The sequence below is a fragment of the Tiliqua scincoides genome, chromosome 3 (genome assembly GCF_035046505.1).
Source record: "Tiliqua scincoides isolate rTilSci1 chromosome 3, rTilSci1.hap2, whole genome shotgun sequence".
Classification (NCBI taxonomy): Eukaryota; Metazoa; Chordata; class Lepidosauria; order Squamata; family Scincidae; genus Tiliqua; species Tiliqua scincoides.
In genome coordinates, this window is record NC_089823.1 from 188,806,451 (window position 1) to 188,824,036 (window position 17,586).

Below are 17,586 nucleotides of genomic sequence, written 5' to 3' on the forward strand. Positions count from 1 at the left end.
TCTATGGAGAACTCCTGCAAGGAAAGCGCCCTACAGGTAGACCACAGCTGCGATACAAGGACATCTGCAAGAGGGATCTGAAGGCCTTAGGGATGGACCTCAACAAGTGGGAAACCCTGGCCTCTGAGCGGCCCGCTTGGAGGCAGGCTGTGCAGCATGGCCTTTCCCAGTTTGAAGAGACACTTTGCCAACAGTCTGAGGCAAAGAGGCAAAGAAGGAAGGCCCATAGCCAGGGAGACAGACCAGGGACAGCCTGCACTTGCTCCCAGTGTGGAAGGGATTGTCACTCCCGGATTGGGCTTTTCAGCCACACTAGACGCTGTGCCAGAACCACCTTTCAGAGCACGATACCATAGTCTTTTCCCCTGGGGGCTGGGGATAAGAATAGGTCCTCAGTTTGGCTGTACTTGTCGTAAGAGGCGACTAAACAGCCACTGGGTAGATGGGACCCGTCAGCCTGGGAAGGCAGCTCATCTGAGAGAAGGAAAACTCTGATCCCAAACCTCCACTGCCTTGTGGCTACATCCAGTTATGGAAAAGGCTTCAGGAGTCAACCTCGAGGCAAAATCCGGAGCCGGAGTCCCTGAGGCAGTTCCTGGCTGAACAGTCACGTTCTGGCAACTCCTGCGATGCCGCTGGAACCAACCGTATTGGCCTCTGCCTTTCCATTGGACCATTTCAGCGACGTGGAGAGGGGGGATTTGCTGCATGGGTAACAGCCTGTCCTCCATACCTACTTTACCCAGGCTTCACGCACTGGAGAGGACACTCTGTTCCAGAACCACCATTCAGAGCGTGACACCATAGTCTTCAGAGACTGAAGGATGCCAACAATCATAGTCTTTGAGACTGAAGGTTGCCAATACAGATACTAAGAGTAAGGACTTACTCAAAAGAAAGTCCCATTCTGTCCAATGGAGCTTGCTCCCAGGAAAGTGTGCACAGGCTGTAGCCCAGCAAGGCTCACTGACTGCACCAGCAGGCGTGCACAGAGCTGCTCAGAACGCCCTCCCACAGGGCGTGACAGAAGCAGGCGCGCGCTCAGGGCCACCCTCCAGTGACGCCCAAGGCGCAAGACCCGCCCCACCCGCAGCCGTCATGCCGAATAACAATCGAACACCAGTTTCGTTTTCATCTCGTTTATCCGCAAGAGCCAATCACAGAGCGCGTTCGCATTCTCGTCCCGCCCCGTTGCTCTACGCGAGCCGGTTGGCCAGGGCGGCACTCAATCAAACCGAGCTCGACCAACGGGCGCGCGACCTCCAGAATTCTCTCCGCCCGTCTCGCCCCGTGATGGGCAGCGCCGTGACATGAAGAACGGAACGCCCGGGCAAGAGCGCTCGTGGCTGCCCGCGCCCGGAGGCAGACGACGGCGCCTGGAGACATGATCCAGTACCTCAGCGGCCGCGACGGCGGCGGGGGGGACGGCCATGCCCAGCCGGGCTCCCCCCCCGCCAGCCTCCCCAGGCGCCGCTTCAAGCCGGCGGGCGGGAGAGACGATGGCAGGTACAGGAGGGGAGGATTCCCGTCATGCACCGGTTCTCCCCCCAGTAAGGCGCCCTACAGGTCGAAAGCTAGCAGCTACAGCCTTTCGCCTACCTCTGGCGTGTGCGCTGCTTTTCTACTTGCAAGGGCTCAGTCAAAGCTGACGGCTGGCCTCCCTCCGCTTCCTGACTCTCTGAGCCTAATTCTCCCGCCCAAAAGGGAAAGGGGTGGAGGCTGGCTGTGTAGTGGCTGCTTCTCTGACGCATCTGCCTCAGCAAGAGGGAGCATAAGGAGCGGCTCTGCCGCCTCTGTGATCCTTCCAGGGACGTGGGGAGGCAGGTGAGGCAGAGCCTCCACACTGGAGTTCTTCAGAAAGTGCTGCTGCCCTGTGAGGCACCCAAGCACCCACAACCCATCTGCACCGTGCGTGGGTTGTGGGTTGCTAGGGCCTCTTACACAGAGCTGGTGCCTTTCAAAGGACTCCAGTGTGGAGGCTCTGCCTCACCTGTCTCCCCACCCACCAGCTGCACCACCCATGAGTTGTGGGTGCTTGGGCACCTCACACAGAGGTGGTGCTTTTCAAAGGACTCTGGTGGGGAGGCTCTGCCTCACCTGCCTCCCCACCCAGCAACTGCAGAGCACGTGGGTTGTGGGTGCTTGGGCGCCTCGCATGGTGGCGGCAGTTTTTGAAGGACTCTGGTGAAGAAGTTATGCCTCCCCATCCACCAACCACAGAGCACGTGGGTTGTGGGTGCTTGGGCGCCTCACAGGGCAGTGGCACTTTCTGAAGGACTCTGGTGAGGAAGTTCTGCCTCTTTTCCCCACACCCACCCCAGAGTGCATGGGTTGTGGGTGCTTGGGTGCCTCACATGGCGGTGGCACTTTTCAAAGGACCCTGGTGAGGAGGCTCTGCCTCCCCACCCACTGCACATCCCTGGGTCCTCCTGGGTGGGGTAGATTGGATTGGGGTCAGAGGGCAAGGCTCTTGGTTGCCCTTTCTCTCTGAGAAGCTGCCTACGAGGACCAATCACCATCTTCACCTGACTGCTTTCTGCCCAGACGATGAGCAAGGGAATGACTTCTCTTTCAGTTGTCATCAATTTGGTTGCTTTGGTTTGAGGAGTGTTGCTGTCCCCACAGAAGAGCCTCATTGAGCCACGGGACCCTCCTGCAGTGGTGGTGGGGGGACAGCAGCGGCTTAAGCCATTTTTGCCAAACATTGCATATATGCAACAGGCATCAAATATGTACACCTTTGGGCTGGGCAGAAATGGATTAATGACTGCTGGGCAGGAGTCAGCATGGGAACCTCAGCAGCTGCCCAAAGCAGTTTGGAGGGACCCTTACTAATGGCACCCTCTTCTTCTGTCTGAGGTTATACCATTCATTCATACCATACCGTCTTATTCCACCTCAACCATAGACCAGTCCAGGCTAATAGAATAATCCAGCATTCTATTTTCCACAAGTCACAAGGTGGCCATTCCTTACCATTTCCAGTCTTGCATTACCTCTCACTGTTGTACCGGGGGGAGGGGTCAAGGGGCAAATACCCCAGGTAGCACTCTGCTGGGGGGCTGATGCCACAATCCTTTCCTGGCCACCTTTCCCCCCTTTTTTGGGCCTGTTTTCAGGCCTTGAGGCCTTAGAAGGCCTTTTAAGGTCCAGGGAGGCTGCCCGAGGTCTCCCTGGCCCCTGAAAGGTCTTCTGAGGCCTTCAAAATGCTGAAAAATGGCACTTCTGGTTTTCTGCAAATACTAGAAGTGATGTTTTCTAGGTGGGGGAACAGCACTGGCACTAGATTTGCAACTGTTACATCTGCTCATGAGACTCCTTGCTGGGTATATCAGTAGTTGTTAGATAAGGTGCTAATATTCTCTTGTTGCCAACACTGCTCTCGTACACATGCATATCTGTCTACTAATACACGTACAACCACACACAATCTAGGGCCCAGGTTTACCACCTGGCCCAGTATTAAGCTCACTTGGGGAGCTTAAAGCTAAAAAGGTCAAAATGCATTGCATAGCTGGTTTTAGGGACATTAATCAGAAAGCAGAACGAACCTCGGAGTGCCTCTAATTAGACAGAACATGATACAGAGCTTTCCAAAATAATGTAGGTTTTTATGATAGGTTATAGAAAAACAAGAAAAAGGCTATGTTTAATATATGTTGTACAGGAGTTTAAGTGGTGCTGTATGAAAGAATACACCAAAGACAGGGAAAAAGACAGAGTTGAGGTGCCAGATGGGCTGAATTTCCTCTGCCAGTGATGACCCAATGGGGGAGAGAAAATTAGTGGGAGGTTTAAAGCAGGCGCTGGGGAATGGAGGGGAGGTGAAATTGTTGTGAGGTTTAGAGGAAAAGAGAGTATCTATCCTTAGTGTACTACTGTGTAGACTAGGATACAGTGTCCTACTGCAAAGCGAGCTCAGGCTGTGTGGTTTCATGTCCCTGGGGAAAAAAGAGAAATTTATAAAGGTGCCCCTTGGTGGAGAGGGAAAGTAGCTCCTTGAGAGGTAAGAATAGCTACTGAGGGGAAGGGCTCTCTCAAGTGGGAAAACCCTCACAAAAATAGATGAGGTGGAAGTCTCCCTAGAAAGGAGGGGTACTGAAACAAAATGTGTGGATACCTTCAGTGGAGAATAAATTGCCAAAATTCTGTTTCTAGAACAGGAGTAGTTCTAGGACTTTGAACACAGTGGGTCCTCCTTATCCTGTGCCAGAGGGCCTCATGTGACCTCCTGGATGCTACCAGAAGGCACTTCTGGTCATCTCTGGGACATCCTTTGAGGGCTTTCCACCAAAATTGGTGTCTGTAGAGGGGGTTGTTGAATGACTCCTTCGTGAATATCAAGGGCCTACTGTACAAAGACATTTCTGAATGCGTAATGGTATTTGGCCCTCTCCTGGGTGTGCAGCCAGGAGTTTCCTGGGCTTGATTAATTTAAGGCAGTGTTTCTCAAACTGTGTGTCGGGATCCACTAGGTGGGTCACGAGCCATTTTCAAGTGGGTCCCCATTCATTTCAATATTTTATTTTTAATATATTAGACTTGATTCTGCCACAGTATGTGACTGCATTTGGGGAAATGTTACAGATATGTACTTTGAACAGACTACTTTGTTTATGCTTTTAACAATGATAGTAAATGGGACTTACTCCTGGGTAAGTGTGGGTAGGATTGCAGCAGAAGAATGTTAAAAATTTTCCTGTTTGATGTCACTTCTGGTCATGACATCACTTCTGGTGGGTCCTGACAGATTCTCATTCTAAAAGTGGGTCCTGGTGTTATAAGTGTGCGAACCACTGACTTAAGGAATATTCTCCCAGGAGAGCACAAATGCTTAATTCTTTCCCGATTGGAGAGGTTCCAGGAGGACAGAAGGTATGGCAGCATATTGGCACTGCCCATCTGCTGCACAGGGTGTGGGAGATAGCATGGAGGTTGCAGCAGGGAGCCCTTGTGCCTGCCTGAAAGCTGTGACGTGTGTGAAGACTTGAGCTGACTTGAGGTGGCACAGTGAGCACTGGAGCTGCAGCTTGCAGTAACATTTAGGAGAAGGGAGTGGGAAGAAGGGAGACTAGTCAGCTACCTGTCTCGGGTGCTGGTTGCCTCAGTGGTTCTTGATTGGGAATGGAGTGGAAGAGTACTTTGCACAACAGCATTGGCCACTGAGCAGTGCTTCATCATGGGCAATGGCAAATAAGTGAACAGCTAACAGTGGACATGAGGGGTCTGTGACCCAACTTTTTATACCTTGAATTCACTGGCTGGGGAATGGGTGCCTCTATTGTTGCACCCTTTCAAGGGCGCAGCAACAAACTTGTGATACCTCAACTAGCATTCAACTCTCCATTAGATTTGTCAGTGGAGTTGGCAAGGGAAGCTAGTTACATCACTAATTACTTAGTTCCAAGTTTGAAAGGTCCCAAATTGTGGCTTTAGTTTGTTAATTCAGATTTGCTGTGCAAGCAAGGTCATGGAATTTTTCTGAAATAAAAGCAGAGCTTATCTTATGCTAGTTAGAGTGGGTAGGGGTTGATTATTCTGACACATCAGAGTTTTGGCCTTAAGGCCCGTGGGACAAGGCTTCTTGCTGTCAGTCCAGATCAATACTGGCCTGGTTCATGTTCTTCTGGGATGCACCCAGTGCATGTGCAAACAAGTGTATATCCATATAAAGAGTGTGCCAGGCAACGCCCTATAGCTTATTAAAAAGTAATCTGAACTAATAGCTGATAACATCATTTCTTGGTAGAGAAATCTGTAAATATAGTCACGCACTGTGTGAATTACATGTGTCTGTGAACCAATTGTGATAAAATGGTGCATTCTGGAACATCATTGTACAATCCCTGTCTCCTTTCTAAATCTTCTAAACCTCTGTTGCATTTCCCTTAGGGCCTTGGGCATTTCTAAAACAGCTGCTAATGCTTTAGCTTTTTCTTGAGTACCTTGATTACTTAGGTTTCTTTATCTTTTCAGGTGTTAAAATTAAGTGACTAGTACCATACCCAGTTTTATTAATGTAGCTTAGATTAGACTTGTATGCCATTGTCATACTTGTGTTGTTTTTTCAGGATTTTCTAGATTCCCAACAGTTGCTTTTTTCACAGTAGCAGTATGATGGATTGATCTTTTCAGTGTGTTAACTATACCCACAAGTAATGGTCAGTTCAGAAGAATCAAGAAAGCAGTGATAGACTCTCAGCAACTCAGAGCCCATTAGAATATTCAAGTTACGTTTTATCCCAGTACACTTCCAGTTGCATACATTGGCTAGCTGATCATATTCCAGCTCCTCAAATCAGGCACATTGCGTACACATTGCTTGACCACATTGTGTACACATTCACATTGTAATTCACATTGTGTACACATTGCTTGACCAAGCACTTTAGTTTGTGATATATTTTCCTCAAAGGAAAAAAGTTGAGGAAGGAACAGTGGAAGAGTCTTCTTGCCTGTCTAGCTTGTGTCAGAAGAGAGTGATCTTTATTTATCATAGCACCATAAATGTGTATGGTGCTCTCTTCTGCTTGCCATTGTTCTCTAAAGCTGAGAGAACAGTGAAGTATGCTGGAGATGAAATGTAGCAGAATGCAATGTCGTGGTACCACAGCTTTTATTGTTGCATGTAGTATGTGGCTATGTATTTGGTTCTCTAATGTGAAATTTCCACCATGAGAGAGGGTTTCTTGCTTTTCTCTCAGATCTTGAACTCTTGGGTATACCAAAAACAAAATACCCTCTGTTAGCTTTCAAAGTTCTGACCTAGTTGGCAGAAGTAAGATTTGGGATGCAATCCCTTGCATGCTAATTTGAGAGCAAATTGCATTATTTTCCTCACTTCCATAGGGACTTATTTCAAAGTAGTTGTGGTAGAATTGCAGCCTTGCCATCAGCACTATAACTCTTGCTCAAAATAGTTTCATTTTTTCAGTGGAGTTAACTTTCTAGTAAGAATGCTGAGTACTACAACTTCAAATGCCTTGAACAGAGCTGATTTGCCAAGCTGAACACAGTCTGCCAGCCATGTACAGTCCCAGGCAGACAGAAGGAACAGTAGGTTGTTTGAGTTCCTGATTGGCTGTTTTCAGCTTGATAGGTCACCAAATGTATAGACCTGGCCTAGAACCCAGACTCTAACATTGTGGAAAACTGTGACTGATGAAATATTCTCTCTTGGTTAGAATTTTCACACATGTGAAAGCTGTGTGTTGTAAATGGAAAATATAGTATGTTCACAGTGCTAGTGCATAGAGTTTTGCCTCTTTAGTATTAAACTAGCTCACACTATTATCAAACATATTTTCATGAAACTGCATAGTTATATTGGCCTATTGGTAGCTGTGCAAACCAGTGAATTGGGAGTAGAATCTGAGTCTTTTGCCCTCTGTCAGGTGGTAGAAGGTGTAGGTATGAGATTTCGCAGTCCACCATGATCCAACCATGCACAATAGTATTTCTTCCCATAAGAAAAGTATTCTGTATGTGATCAGGCTCTGTGCCTTTTTTAATTTGAAAAAGAAGTTGAAGCCCCAAACAAGTTAAGAGTTTTGTGGTACTTTAAGGTAATGGATTAATATATCATAAACTACAGCCCACTGGAGATGCATGAAGTGGTGGTGGTGGTCTCTGTGTGTGCGCTTGTACACCTGCCACCCTCCCTATAAACAGACCTTGAAATGAAGAGTTACAGTCTGTGATACTTTATTGCAAATGTTAAAATGTATGCAGTAACATCTCCCTAACGCTGGCAGTACATTTCTGCAAAGTCTAGTGCTGTCTGAAACAGTGCAGTGGAAAACATTCTTAAAGATAAGGCAGGAAACTGGCACGATTTGGTTTTTGCTAGCTGGAATACACTGCTCCTGTTGGCTCCAGTAGATGTCAGTTATACCCAGGAAAAAGTGGTAAAGAAAGCGGTATTGTTGGAGGTACGGTTCATGCCTCGTTATCGACTGGGGTTCCTTTCTGGAACTCCCAATGGATAAAAAATGTGGATACCAAGCCAGTGGAAAAATAGCTTAAAGACCCACTTCCAGGCTTCTTGTTCCTCCATTGCAGCGGTTTTCAACAGCTATGCTGTGGCATACTGGTGTGCCGTGAGGTTGCTTCAGGTGTGCCGTGTGGCAAAGGAGTCAGGCAGCAGCAGCTGCTGCTTCTTGGGAATTTCTTTCCTTGTCATGTAATGATATAAGGCTGCAGTCCTAACCACACTTTCCTGAGAGTAAGCCCAATTGAACAAAATAGGACTTACTTCTGACTAGACCTGGTTAGGCTTGTGCCCTTAGTTATATTAATTAAATTAATTGTAACATAATAATGTAATTAAAAACTAATAGTGTGCCTTGACAACTTTAGTGCCCTGTCAATGTGCCGTGAGCTGAAAAAGGTTGAAAATGGCTGCTCCATTGTATTAGTATAGATGTTATACCACATTTAGCCACTGGGCAGGGCAAATAATGGAATGAAATTATTCAATTAGATTCCATTATTCACCCTATGTAATGGCTGGATGCGGTATCTGCATTCAAACAATGCATTCTGAGGTGATAATGGAGGAGCAAGAAATCTGGAAGTGGGTCTTTAAAGATATCCTTAACCCTCAGAAGCTTGCAAACAGTGCGGTTTAACAGCGCTACGGTAGGAAATGAGACTTTGGTGCTTTTTTCCTTGTGAACCCCAGTATCAGTGGTAAGTCAAATCAGTGGATATCAAGGTCCCTGTATTACCATTGTACAGTTGGCACAGTTACCTTTCACAACCACAGTAACTGTTGAAATGCAAGCTTCCTAGCTTTAATATGCCAATTTATCACCTGTAATGCTTAAAGATTTTGCTCCTGTTTGTGTCTTAAATGCAATCAAAGCTGTTGATAAATGTTAGTTTAGCAGTTTCACTAGTCTCTCTTTAAAGTTCTTTTCTGAAAAATAATAAGTTGACTGCCAAGTTACCTAAGAATCTGAGGCTGCAATCCTATCCACACCTACCTGGGATTAAGCCCCATTGACTATAATGTGACTTCTGAGTAGACACGTTTAGGATTGGGCTATGAAATGTTCTGGCAGTGGTTTCAGAATTACTGCAGTACTTTGTCAGATTGTGGCCTTTTGTTCTAGGCCAGCAGTTCCCAGACTGGTGGGTTATGATCCACCAGAGTTGGAAGCTGTGGCCTATGTCCCTATAAGTGCGGGACGGGTGGAAGGCAGCGATGTGATCCCCAAGATTTTGCCACTGCTGGGACAGAAGGGTTCTTTTTTAACCTACAGGCAGGTTGCACCAGCCTCTGTGGGAGAAGGCTCTTCAGGGTTCCCCAAGCCTCCAGTTCACTAAAAATAGGGATTGAAAACCACTTTGGTTATGTGATTGAAAACTGGAAGTTGATTTTGATTGCTGTTTTTAGTGAACCAGAGGCTTGGGGAACCCCGTGGAGGACTCCATGGGGCTCCCTGCACCCCGTAAAGGCTGGCGCAACCTGCCTATAAGTTTTAAAAAAAACAAAACCCTTCTTTGCCAGCAGCTGTGTGATCCCGGGGATCCTGTCTACTGCAGCCCTGCCCATGCAAAGACTCATATGGTCCCCTCCGCCCATGGAGGACTTTGAGAACCATTGTTCGACAAAAATGCTGACTCATAAATCACTGTTGCTACTTTAGCACAGAAGTAACAAGCTTATGCTGATTTGTCCTTGGCAAATGTTTTAGATGTTATGGCAAGTTAAGCCTTCCATTTGGAAAGGTGATGATTGAGTTTAACTTAATAGCTCCTTCTTGAAATGTCAAACAAATGACTTTCATTTGGTGAGAAGGCTGGCTTTAGCAGTAAGCTTCTTTGTACGTTACCTTTTACAGATGACACTTAATTCTATCAGCTGGGTTTCCAAAGGTCTGAAAGTAGAGACTGGGGCAGAATTTGAACCAGAGTTCGAGTGGGATGGAGGGCAGATTGTCAAGAGACCTAACCAGAAAGCCTCACAAATAGGAGAGGCCACTTAGAAACAGCCCAGTGCATTAGTAGGAAGCACTGTTACAAAAGCAGCAGGGCAGGGGGAAAGATGACCAATTTTTCTTCTCAAATACTATTCTTTGTACTGTGTTGAAACCGGAATAATTCTTCAGAAGTGTACACACGGAGTTGCACTGGTAAAATTACCCAGAGTTTACACTGCAGCAATGTTGAGACTTGAAAGTATAATATTGTCCCTTCTTCTTCCACTTTGGAGCTTGAGGACTATCAGTTCACACTCCAGAAGGCTCCTGCTGATTTTTGACACTGATGTTTCATCCCTGGTTTGTAATGTTTCCCTCGTGCTGCTTATTTTAAAACCTCTTGTATGTTGAGTCCACATTGTAAAGTAGGGTAATGTCTTTATCAAGGCCAACCCAAAAGTAACAGAAAACCAGTGATCTTTTGAGAACATTTCATTAGGCAAATTGTAAGCAAAAGAACAGGGGCATGTTGTCATACTTCCTGCCTCTGATGTCTAAAGATGGACTTTAGATGGTTTTTTTTATTTTTTAGACTTGAATCAGTTTCTGAAAGGCGTGAGATGGTTTCTATGTGCATGCAGGGCTGTTTAGGCAAAGGAAGTTAAAACAAGTTTACACTCCAATTCCTTGGAAAGTATGAAAGTTTACTTTAAAAGGGGATTGGACGAGTTTCTGGAGGAAAAATCCATTATGGGGTACAAGCCATGATGTGTATGCGCAACCTCCTGATTTTAGAAATGGGTTAAGTCAGAATGCCAGATGTAGGGGAGAGCACCAGGATGAGGTCTCTTGTTATCTGGTGTGCTCCCTGGGGCATTTGGTGGGCCGCTGTGAGATACAGGAAGCTGGACTAGATGGGCCTATGGCCTGATCCAGTGGGGCTGTTCTTATGTTCTTATGTTCTTATGTACTTCCTTTGTGTTTTTCCAAACCGCTTCACACTTTCAGAGACTGGTCTCCTACAGTCCATTTTTTTTCAGTTTTCAAGCTGTAGACTTTTGGGACTCCTGCAACATGCCCTCTCCCTTTTGCTTACAATGTGCCTGTTGAAGAGTTCTGTAGAAGTCAAAAGTTTCCTGTTTCTCCTTGATTGGTCCTCAAAAGACATTGCCCTACATTTTGGACTTTTTTCTTATAATGGACCAACACAACCATATACAATTTTATACTTTGTATAAATACCCAGTGGCTGGCTTTTTCAGAGTAGCTTATAGCAGCAAATGCCCCCTCCCTGGGGGCTGGAGATAAGAATAGGCCCTCAGTTTGGCTGTACTTGTCGTAAGAGGCAACTAAACAGCCACTGGGTAGATGGGACTCGTTAGCCTGGGAAGGCAGCTCATCTGAGAGAAGGAAAACTCTGATCCCAAACCTCCACTGCCTTGTGGCTAGATCCAGTTACGGAAAAGTCTTCATGAGGCAAAATCCGGAGCCAGAGTCCCTGAGGCAGTTCATGGCTGAACACAGTCACGTTCTGGCAACTCCTGTGACGCCGCTGGAACCAACCGTATTTATTGTTGGCAACCTTCAGTCTCAAAAGACTCTGGTATTGCGCTCTGAATGGTGGTTCTGGAACCGATGGACTTGTTTAGCTCTGTATCGAGAGAGAGAATGTCGGAGATCGTTGAGCCAAGGTACACAAAGTCATGGACAACCTCCAGTTCATGCTCAGAGATTGTAATGCAGGGAGGTGAGTCCACATCCTGAACCATGACCTGTGTTTTCTTCAGGCTGATTGTCAGTCCAAAATCTTGGCAGGCCTTGCTAAAACGATCCATAAGCTGCTGGAGATCTTTGGCGGAGTGGGTAGTGATAGCTGCATCGTCGGCAAAGAGGAAGTCATGCAGACATTTCAGCTGGACTTTGGACTTTGCTCTCAGTCTGGAGAGGTTGAAGAGCTTTCTGTCTGATCTGGTCCGGAGATAGATGCCTTCTGTTGCAGTTCCAAAGGCCTGCTTCAGCAGGACAGCGAAGAAAATCCCAAACAAGGTTGGTGCAAGAACACAGCCCTGCTTCACTCCGCTTCGGATGTCAAAGGGGTCTGATGTGGAGCCATTGAAGACAACAGTGCCCTTCATGTCCTTGTGGAAAGATCTGATGATGCTGAGGAGCCTGGGTGGACATCCAATCTTGGGGAGAATCTCGAAGAGGCCGTCTCTGCTGACCAGGTCAAAAGCCTTTGTGAGATCTATGAGGGCTATAAAGAGTGGCTGTCGTTGTTCCCTGCATTTCTCCTGCAGTTGTCTAAGGGAGAGTACCATATCAGTGGTGGACCTGTTGGCTCGGAATCCACACTGCAATTCTGGATAGACGCTCTCTGCAAGTACCTGGAGCCTCTTTAGTGCAACTCGGGCAAACAGCTTTCCTACAATGCTAAGGAGAGAGATGCCGCGGTAGTTGTTGCAGTCACCCCTGTCACCTTTGTTTTTGTACAGCGTGATGATGTTTGCATCCCTCATGTCTTGAGGTACTCCACCTTCTCTCCAGCAAAGACAGAGGATTTCATGCAGCTCAGTGACGATGATCTCTTTGCAGCACTTTAGGACTTCAGCAGGGATGCTGTCTTTTCCAGGTGCCTTGCCAAAGGCAAGGGAGTCCAGGGCCACGTGAAGTTCTTCTAGGGTTGGTTCACTGTCAAGCTCTTCCAGCACAGGCACGCACTCAATGTTGTTCAGTGCTTCTTTGGTGACCTCATTTTCTCTGAAATATAGCTCAGAGTAGTGCTGCACCCAGCATTCCATCTGCTGCGCCTGATTCTGGATGACCTTGCCTGCGGCAGACTTCAGAGGGGCAATTTTCTTCTGGCCAAAAAAACCAACCGTATTGGCTTCTGCCTTTCCATTGGACCATTTCAGCGACGTGGAGAGGGGTGATTTGCTGCATGGGAAACAGTCTATCCTCCATATCTACTTTACCCAGGCTTAGCGCACTGGAGAGGACACTCTGTTCCAGAACCACTTTTCAGAGCGCGATACCATAGTCTTCAGAGACTGAAGGATGCCAATGTATAGCAGCAAATGCAATCTTTGTTAGTGCAGTAGTCACTTTGCCTGTTAGCAAAATCGGATGCCAGCTTGTATGGAAATGATAGCATGTGCTAACATGTCTTGAACCTCGATGGGAACTGCTGCTGAGAGAAATCTTACCCCAGATTAAAACTTAAACCCAGTTTCTTCAGTAATGGAACTGACTCCAAGCTCTGGCATGCAATATTACACAGTGTTGTGTTCTTAATTCCCCTTGTTTTAGGACCGCCTTGAAAGAGAAAATAATGTAGGTAAATTTATATTTGGAACTAGAAATAAGCTTTTGTTAAAGGATATACAAATACTGTACTGTATTGAATTTTCCAAAGCTGGTAACAGACTATGATATGCAGTATGGAAAAATAATCTTGTCTTTGCATGCACACCACTTCCTGGCTAGTTAAGTGAAACTAACTTTGCATGTAATGGCTGATGCAAAGTCTTGTGAAAAATGTTCTTTTGAGACCATGCGTTCTGTACTTTCAGTTGATCAAGGGCAGTCATGGAGAATTAGGTGAGTTTCTTGTGCTTTGACTCTTTAACTGTGTGGCAGAATATAGCAAACATTATACAAACAGATATTTATGTTTATCTAAGAAATATCTTTGGAACAGTGTGATAGGTAGACTTCCCTTCCTAGTGACTCAAGGGTTTAAAGTAGCAGTAACTTTAATGTTGCTAGAAGATGGTGTGTATTCTCTTGTCAGAAAATTAGTTAAGAAAGTAGCTCAAATACATTTTTAGTTCAGTGTGTTTGAAATTGAGAGGGCTATAGCTGATTTTCTTGTCCTTGAACTTTATATCTTGATATTTGTTGTATGAAACACATGGTTATCTAAGATATTAGGATACTGTATTTGTATATTCCATATTCAGTGGCCTTAAGAGGGCTAAATGTATGAGTTTTCAATTCTTATTCTAACAAATAGTCTTTACTAGGAAAAAATATTCTCAAATAAGATGGCTGTTCTTAATGTTTTAAGACATAATAGTAATTACATATTTTTGTAGGAAGTCTTGGACCAATATCTAAAATACATGGTTCTCAGATGTTAAAACTTGGTTGACTCTTTTGCTCTCTAAGAGGGAGATTTTTTGCTAGTTATTATATTCTTCAGGAGACCTTTTTCAATTTCCCCAAATCAGTTCTGAGAATTTCAAGTAAGTCTGATAGCTGTGAATGTGTTTGTTTTCTTTGGCTTACTCAGGCATTTCGCTTGTGTTCAATTTGGGAACTTATAGTGCAGTTCTGTGCATGTTTTCTTAAAACAGGTGCTCACTAGGGGTTTGTTTGGGATGGCAGCCTGGGATTAACATGCTTTTGGCTTTGAATTGGGCTGGAGAAGTTGGGCAGACCTTTCTACATTGTAGTATTTGTCTTTTGTTTGTTATGTTAAATTATTGCTAATTTTCTTATTTTATCTTTTATTGAGTTTGTATTGATTTCTTTGGTAATTATTCCATGCTTTATTTTTAGATTATTCCCATATATTGTATGCTGTTTTGTCATGTCTTTGTTTTGTGTGTATTAATTGTGTTCCACCTTTTCCTCTGAGTATTTAGAACATTCCACAGTTGTATGCTTTCTTATTTTTACATAAGCCTGAATGTTTCAATACTCAATTGAACTCATTGCTACAATAATCCTGAGTATATATGATGCTGTATACTGTATTCTGCTGACTCAGCTTTCATCCACAGGAGTATACTGTTGAACCAGATTTTCACTGAGTTTTTATAATTGATGTGCTTTTTATGGTGAAAGAGCTTAGACCAGTAATGTGACAAGACATACTATGTGCAATGGGAGAACTGCTAATATACCACTGGAAATAAATTAGTAAAATAGACTCATGTGACCATGGAGGAGGCTGCCTACTGTGTGACTCATTGCTTTGGCATTGTCTCTATGCAGTCAACCTCTGCTGGGGTTTGATGATTGTGCTGCATTGTGCTACATTGTATGTGTTTGGATCACTTATTGTCCCAGTTCTATCCTCCCTGGCAGTGCCTGGTACAGCAGCACCAAAATGTCTACTGCTGTATCCAGTGGGGCCAAAAGGCTGCTGGAGGTCTCATTGCCAGTAAAGCCCTGGCCCTAGCAATGGGGCTACCTGAGTCTGCACCACCTATTTTAGTGTCGCAGCCCCATGTCAGACTTAGCAGCTTGGCATGGGATCAGGCAGAGGAGGCCTTTGTTGGTCCCACCCCCTCACCGGGCTGGTCTTTCCCCTTGTCCTGCCCACCCTGGACTGGCTCAAACCCATAGGACTGGGCTCTTAGTCATTCTGGTTCAGAGAGAAAGCCAAATGACTTGCCAGTCTGACCAGATCAGAGCATTAAAGCTGTACAAAGAAATGGAGAGCAACTTTCTAGAAAGACAGTTAATTCTGCTTTGAGTTATTACTCCCAACTTGTCCATTCCAGTTTGGAGATATATTCAGTGATGTACAGAGTGCGCTCTTCTGGATGTAGCTAATTCTCACTTTGCTTCGTTTTTTGGTTGGAACCAACGTGTGCTTCCAACTTGAGAGAAATTATCTCTCACTATTAAAGTTTGGGAAACACTGGGTATGCTGCTGCCCTAGAGGGTCTGACCTGCCAAGTATACCAAGTATTAGGAGGGATACAGTGAACACTACTTGTGAGGAGATGCAGCGTGGATGGCCATTCCGTGGCATGGAGTCTAGCATGTGTAGACAGAAGCTGTGATTTCAACAGACATAGCTGTGGCATAGTGTGTGGTCTGCTAAACCTCTGCCTGCCTCTTCAGTGCTATACTACTGCCTTATGTTTTTATCTTAGAAGACTAGGGGGAAAGATTGTAGTCAACATTAGTGTGGTGCTGTCTCATCTTCAACTTGACTAGGGGTACACTTGTCAAACAGCGTGACCGCCGTAAAGTACAAAATTAGTTGAAATAAAATCTCATCTGCTAAAACGTTATACCTTAGCAAATTGATCTGTTTTGAATTGGCCAATCAATTGATTTGTAAGTAAAGTATGATAGTACATATTCTATTTTAAACTTTTTTTTCTTTATAGGAACCAGTGTATTACTGACTACTTCAAACCAACTCCAAAACCAGGTAAGCAGATCTTGTCTGAAAAGTTTTAAGTTCTTCTGCATTACATTAAGGGCCTTTTCACCCATGACAGGTTTCTTACAACTAATAAGGGCACCTATATTTGTGGAAATTTTGTGGTACCTTGTATGTTTGGAAACTGCTGCTCATGTTTAAAGTGCAGTGGGAAATTACTATGTATCCTGTACATGCTAGTATACATAGCACAGTGGGGAATTACTGTGAATGCATTGGACCAGGTTTCCTGTTCACCAGGCAAGGAATAGTTAAGCTGCATGCTTAGAGATGAAATCTCAAGGAATGAAATGGCATCATACATTCCTTGAGTGTTTTGTGCTCCTTATCAATTCCCAAATAATAGTTTGGGAACTTTGGCTCGGAGCCATCAGGCTTCTAATCAATAGGTGTTAGTGTGGGACTTCAGTTTGTACTGTACAGTTGCTGTGACACTCAAATATAAGACAGAAAAATACCTCAGGCTTCTAATTACTTGCCCTATATACTCGTGTATAAGTCTATCTCATGGATAAGTTGAGAGCAAGTTTTCAGCCAAAAATCATAGCATTTGCTATGAGCTGTGGATAATTCAAGGATAAAACTTAGGAGTGTATGAAATTCTTTGATAACGACTTACCAGTAATTGTTCTGAGGCAGCAACAGAAAGCCAAAACAAAAAACAGAGCCTTCATACCTCCATCTCCAAATAGGAAAGGAGATGAAAGTGCTTATCAGAGTTGTAGCCTTTTTGAAGAACACACTACTTCAATAGCAGCAGCCTTCATAAAGACTGTTATTAGCCTTTCACCTCTCTTCCTGTTTGGAGAAGAATGTAAAATGTCCCCCTTTGCTTGTTGGCTTTCCGTTGCTGCATCAGAACAATTATTGGTAAGTAAAATTGTACTGTTTTTCCCCCACCCCCTAGGTCCATCTTCTCAGCCTGTTTCCTCCCCACCACCACCAAGCAACTGCTTTTAGAAGCTTTTTTGATCGTATTTACCTGTGTGTAAGTTGACCCTTGTTTTCAGGGTCAATTTTAAGGAATAATATTTTGAATTAAACCTGAGTATATACAGGAAGTTCATTACCATAGTTTCTTGTTCTAGGAGAATTTGCACTTCAGGGTAATCATTTTGTGCCTGAGCAGTAATATTTTGAGAATACTTGTTGCTTATCTCAAGGTAAAACTTAAAGTATAGGGAAGTAGGCCAGAAGAACAATTAATTTGAAGATGTGACCAAACATAGTTCGGACACTGAAATGTGACTAAGTGACTTGGTTGCAGATTGTAGATTGAAATCTGAATAGCCAGTGGTACTTGTAACATATCTCAAAACATCCCCCAATCATGAGGCTAGTTGAAGCAGTTGGCTCAGGCAGCACATTGGTGGGGGAGCTTATCTCTGGCTGCCTACTTGCCTCTGCTGCTGCTCCGTCTCTTTTCTCTTCCTGGGTTGGAAAAGGAAGAAGGGGCCAGAGAGGAAGAGGAAATGT

The 17,586-nt window shown here is 45.0% G+C and overlaps 1 protein-coding gene across 1 annotated transcript in view; it reads left to right on the plus strand.

The window, feature by feature from the left end:
• Positions 1–1,300: 1,300 nt before the first annotated feature.
• Positions 1,301–17,586, plus strand: part of SLF2 (SMC5-SMC6 complex localization factor 2) — a 44,176-nt gene continuing 27,890 nt past the window's right edge. Inside the window, exons 1-2 of the mRNA XM_066622450.1 lie at positions 1,301–1,506; positions 16,055–16,098. Of these exons, the coding sequence (XP_066478547.1) occupies positions 1,385–1,506; positions 16,055–16,098 (166 nt within the window). The 5' untranslated portion in view covers positions 1,301–1,384. The remainder of the gene's footprint in view (positions 1,507–16,054; positions 16,099–17,586) is intronic.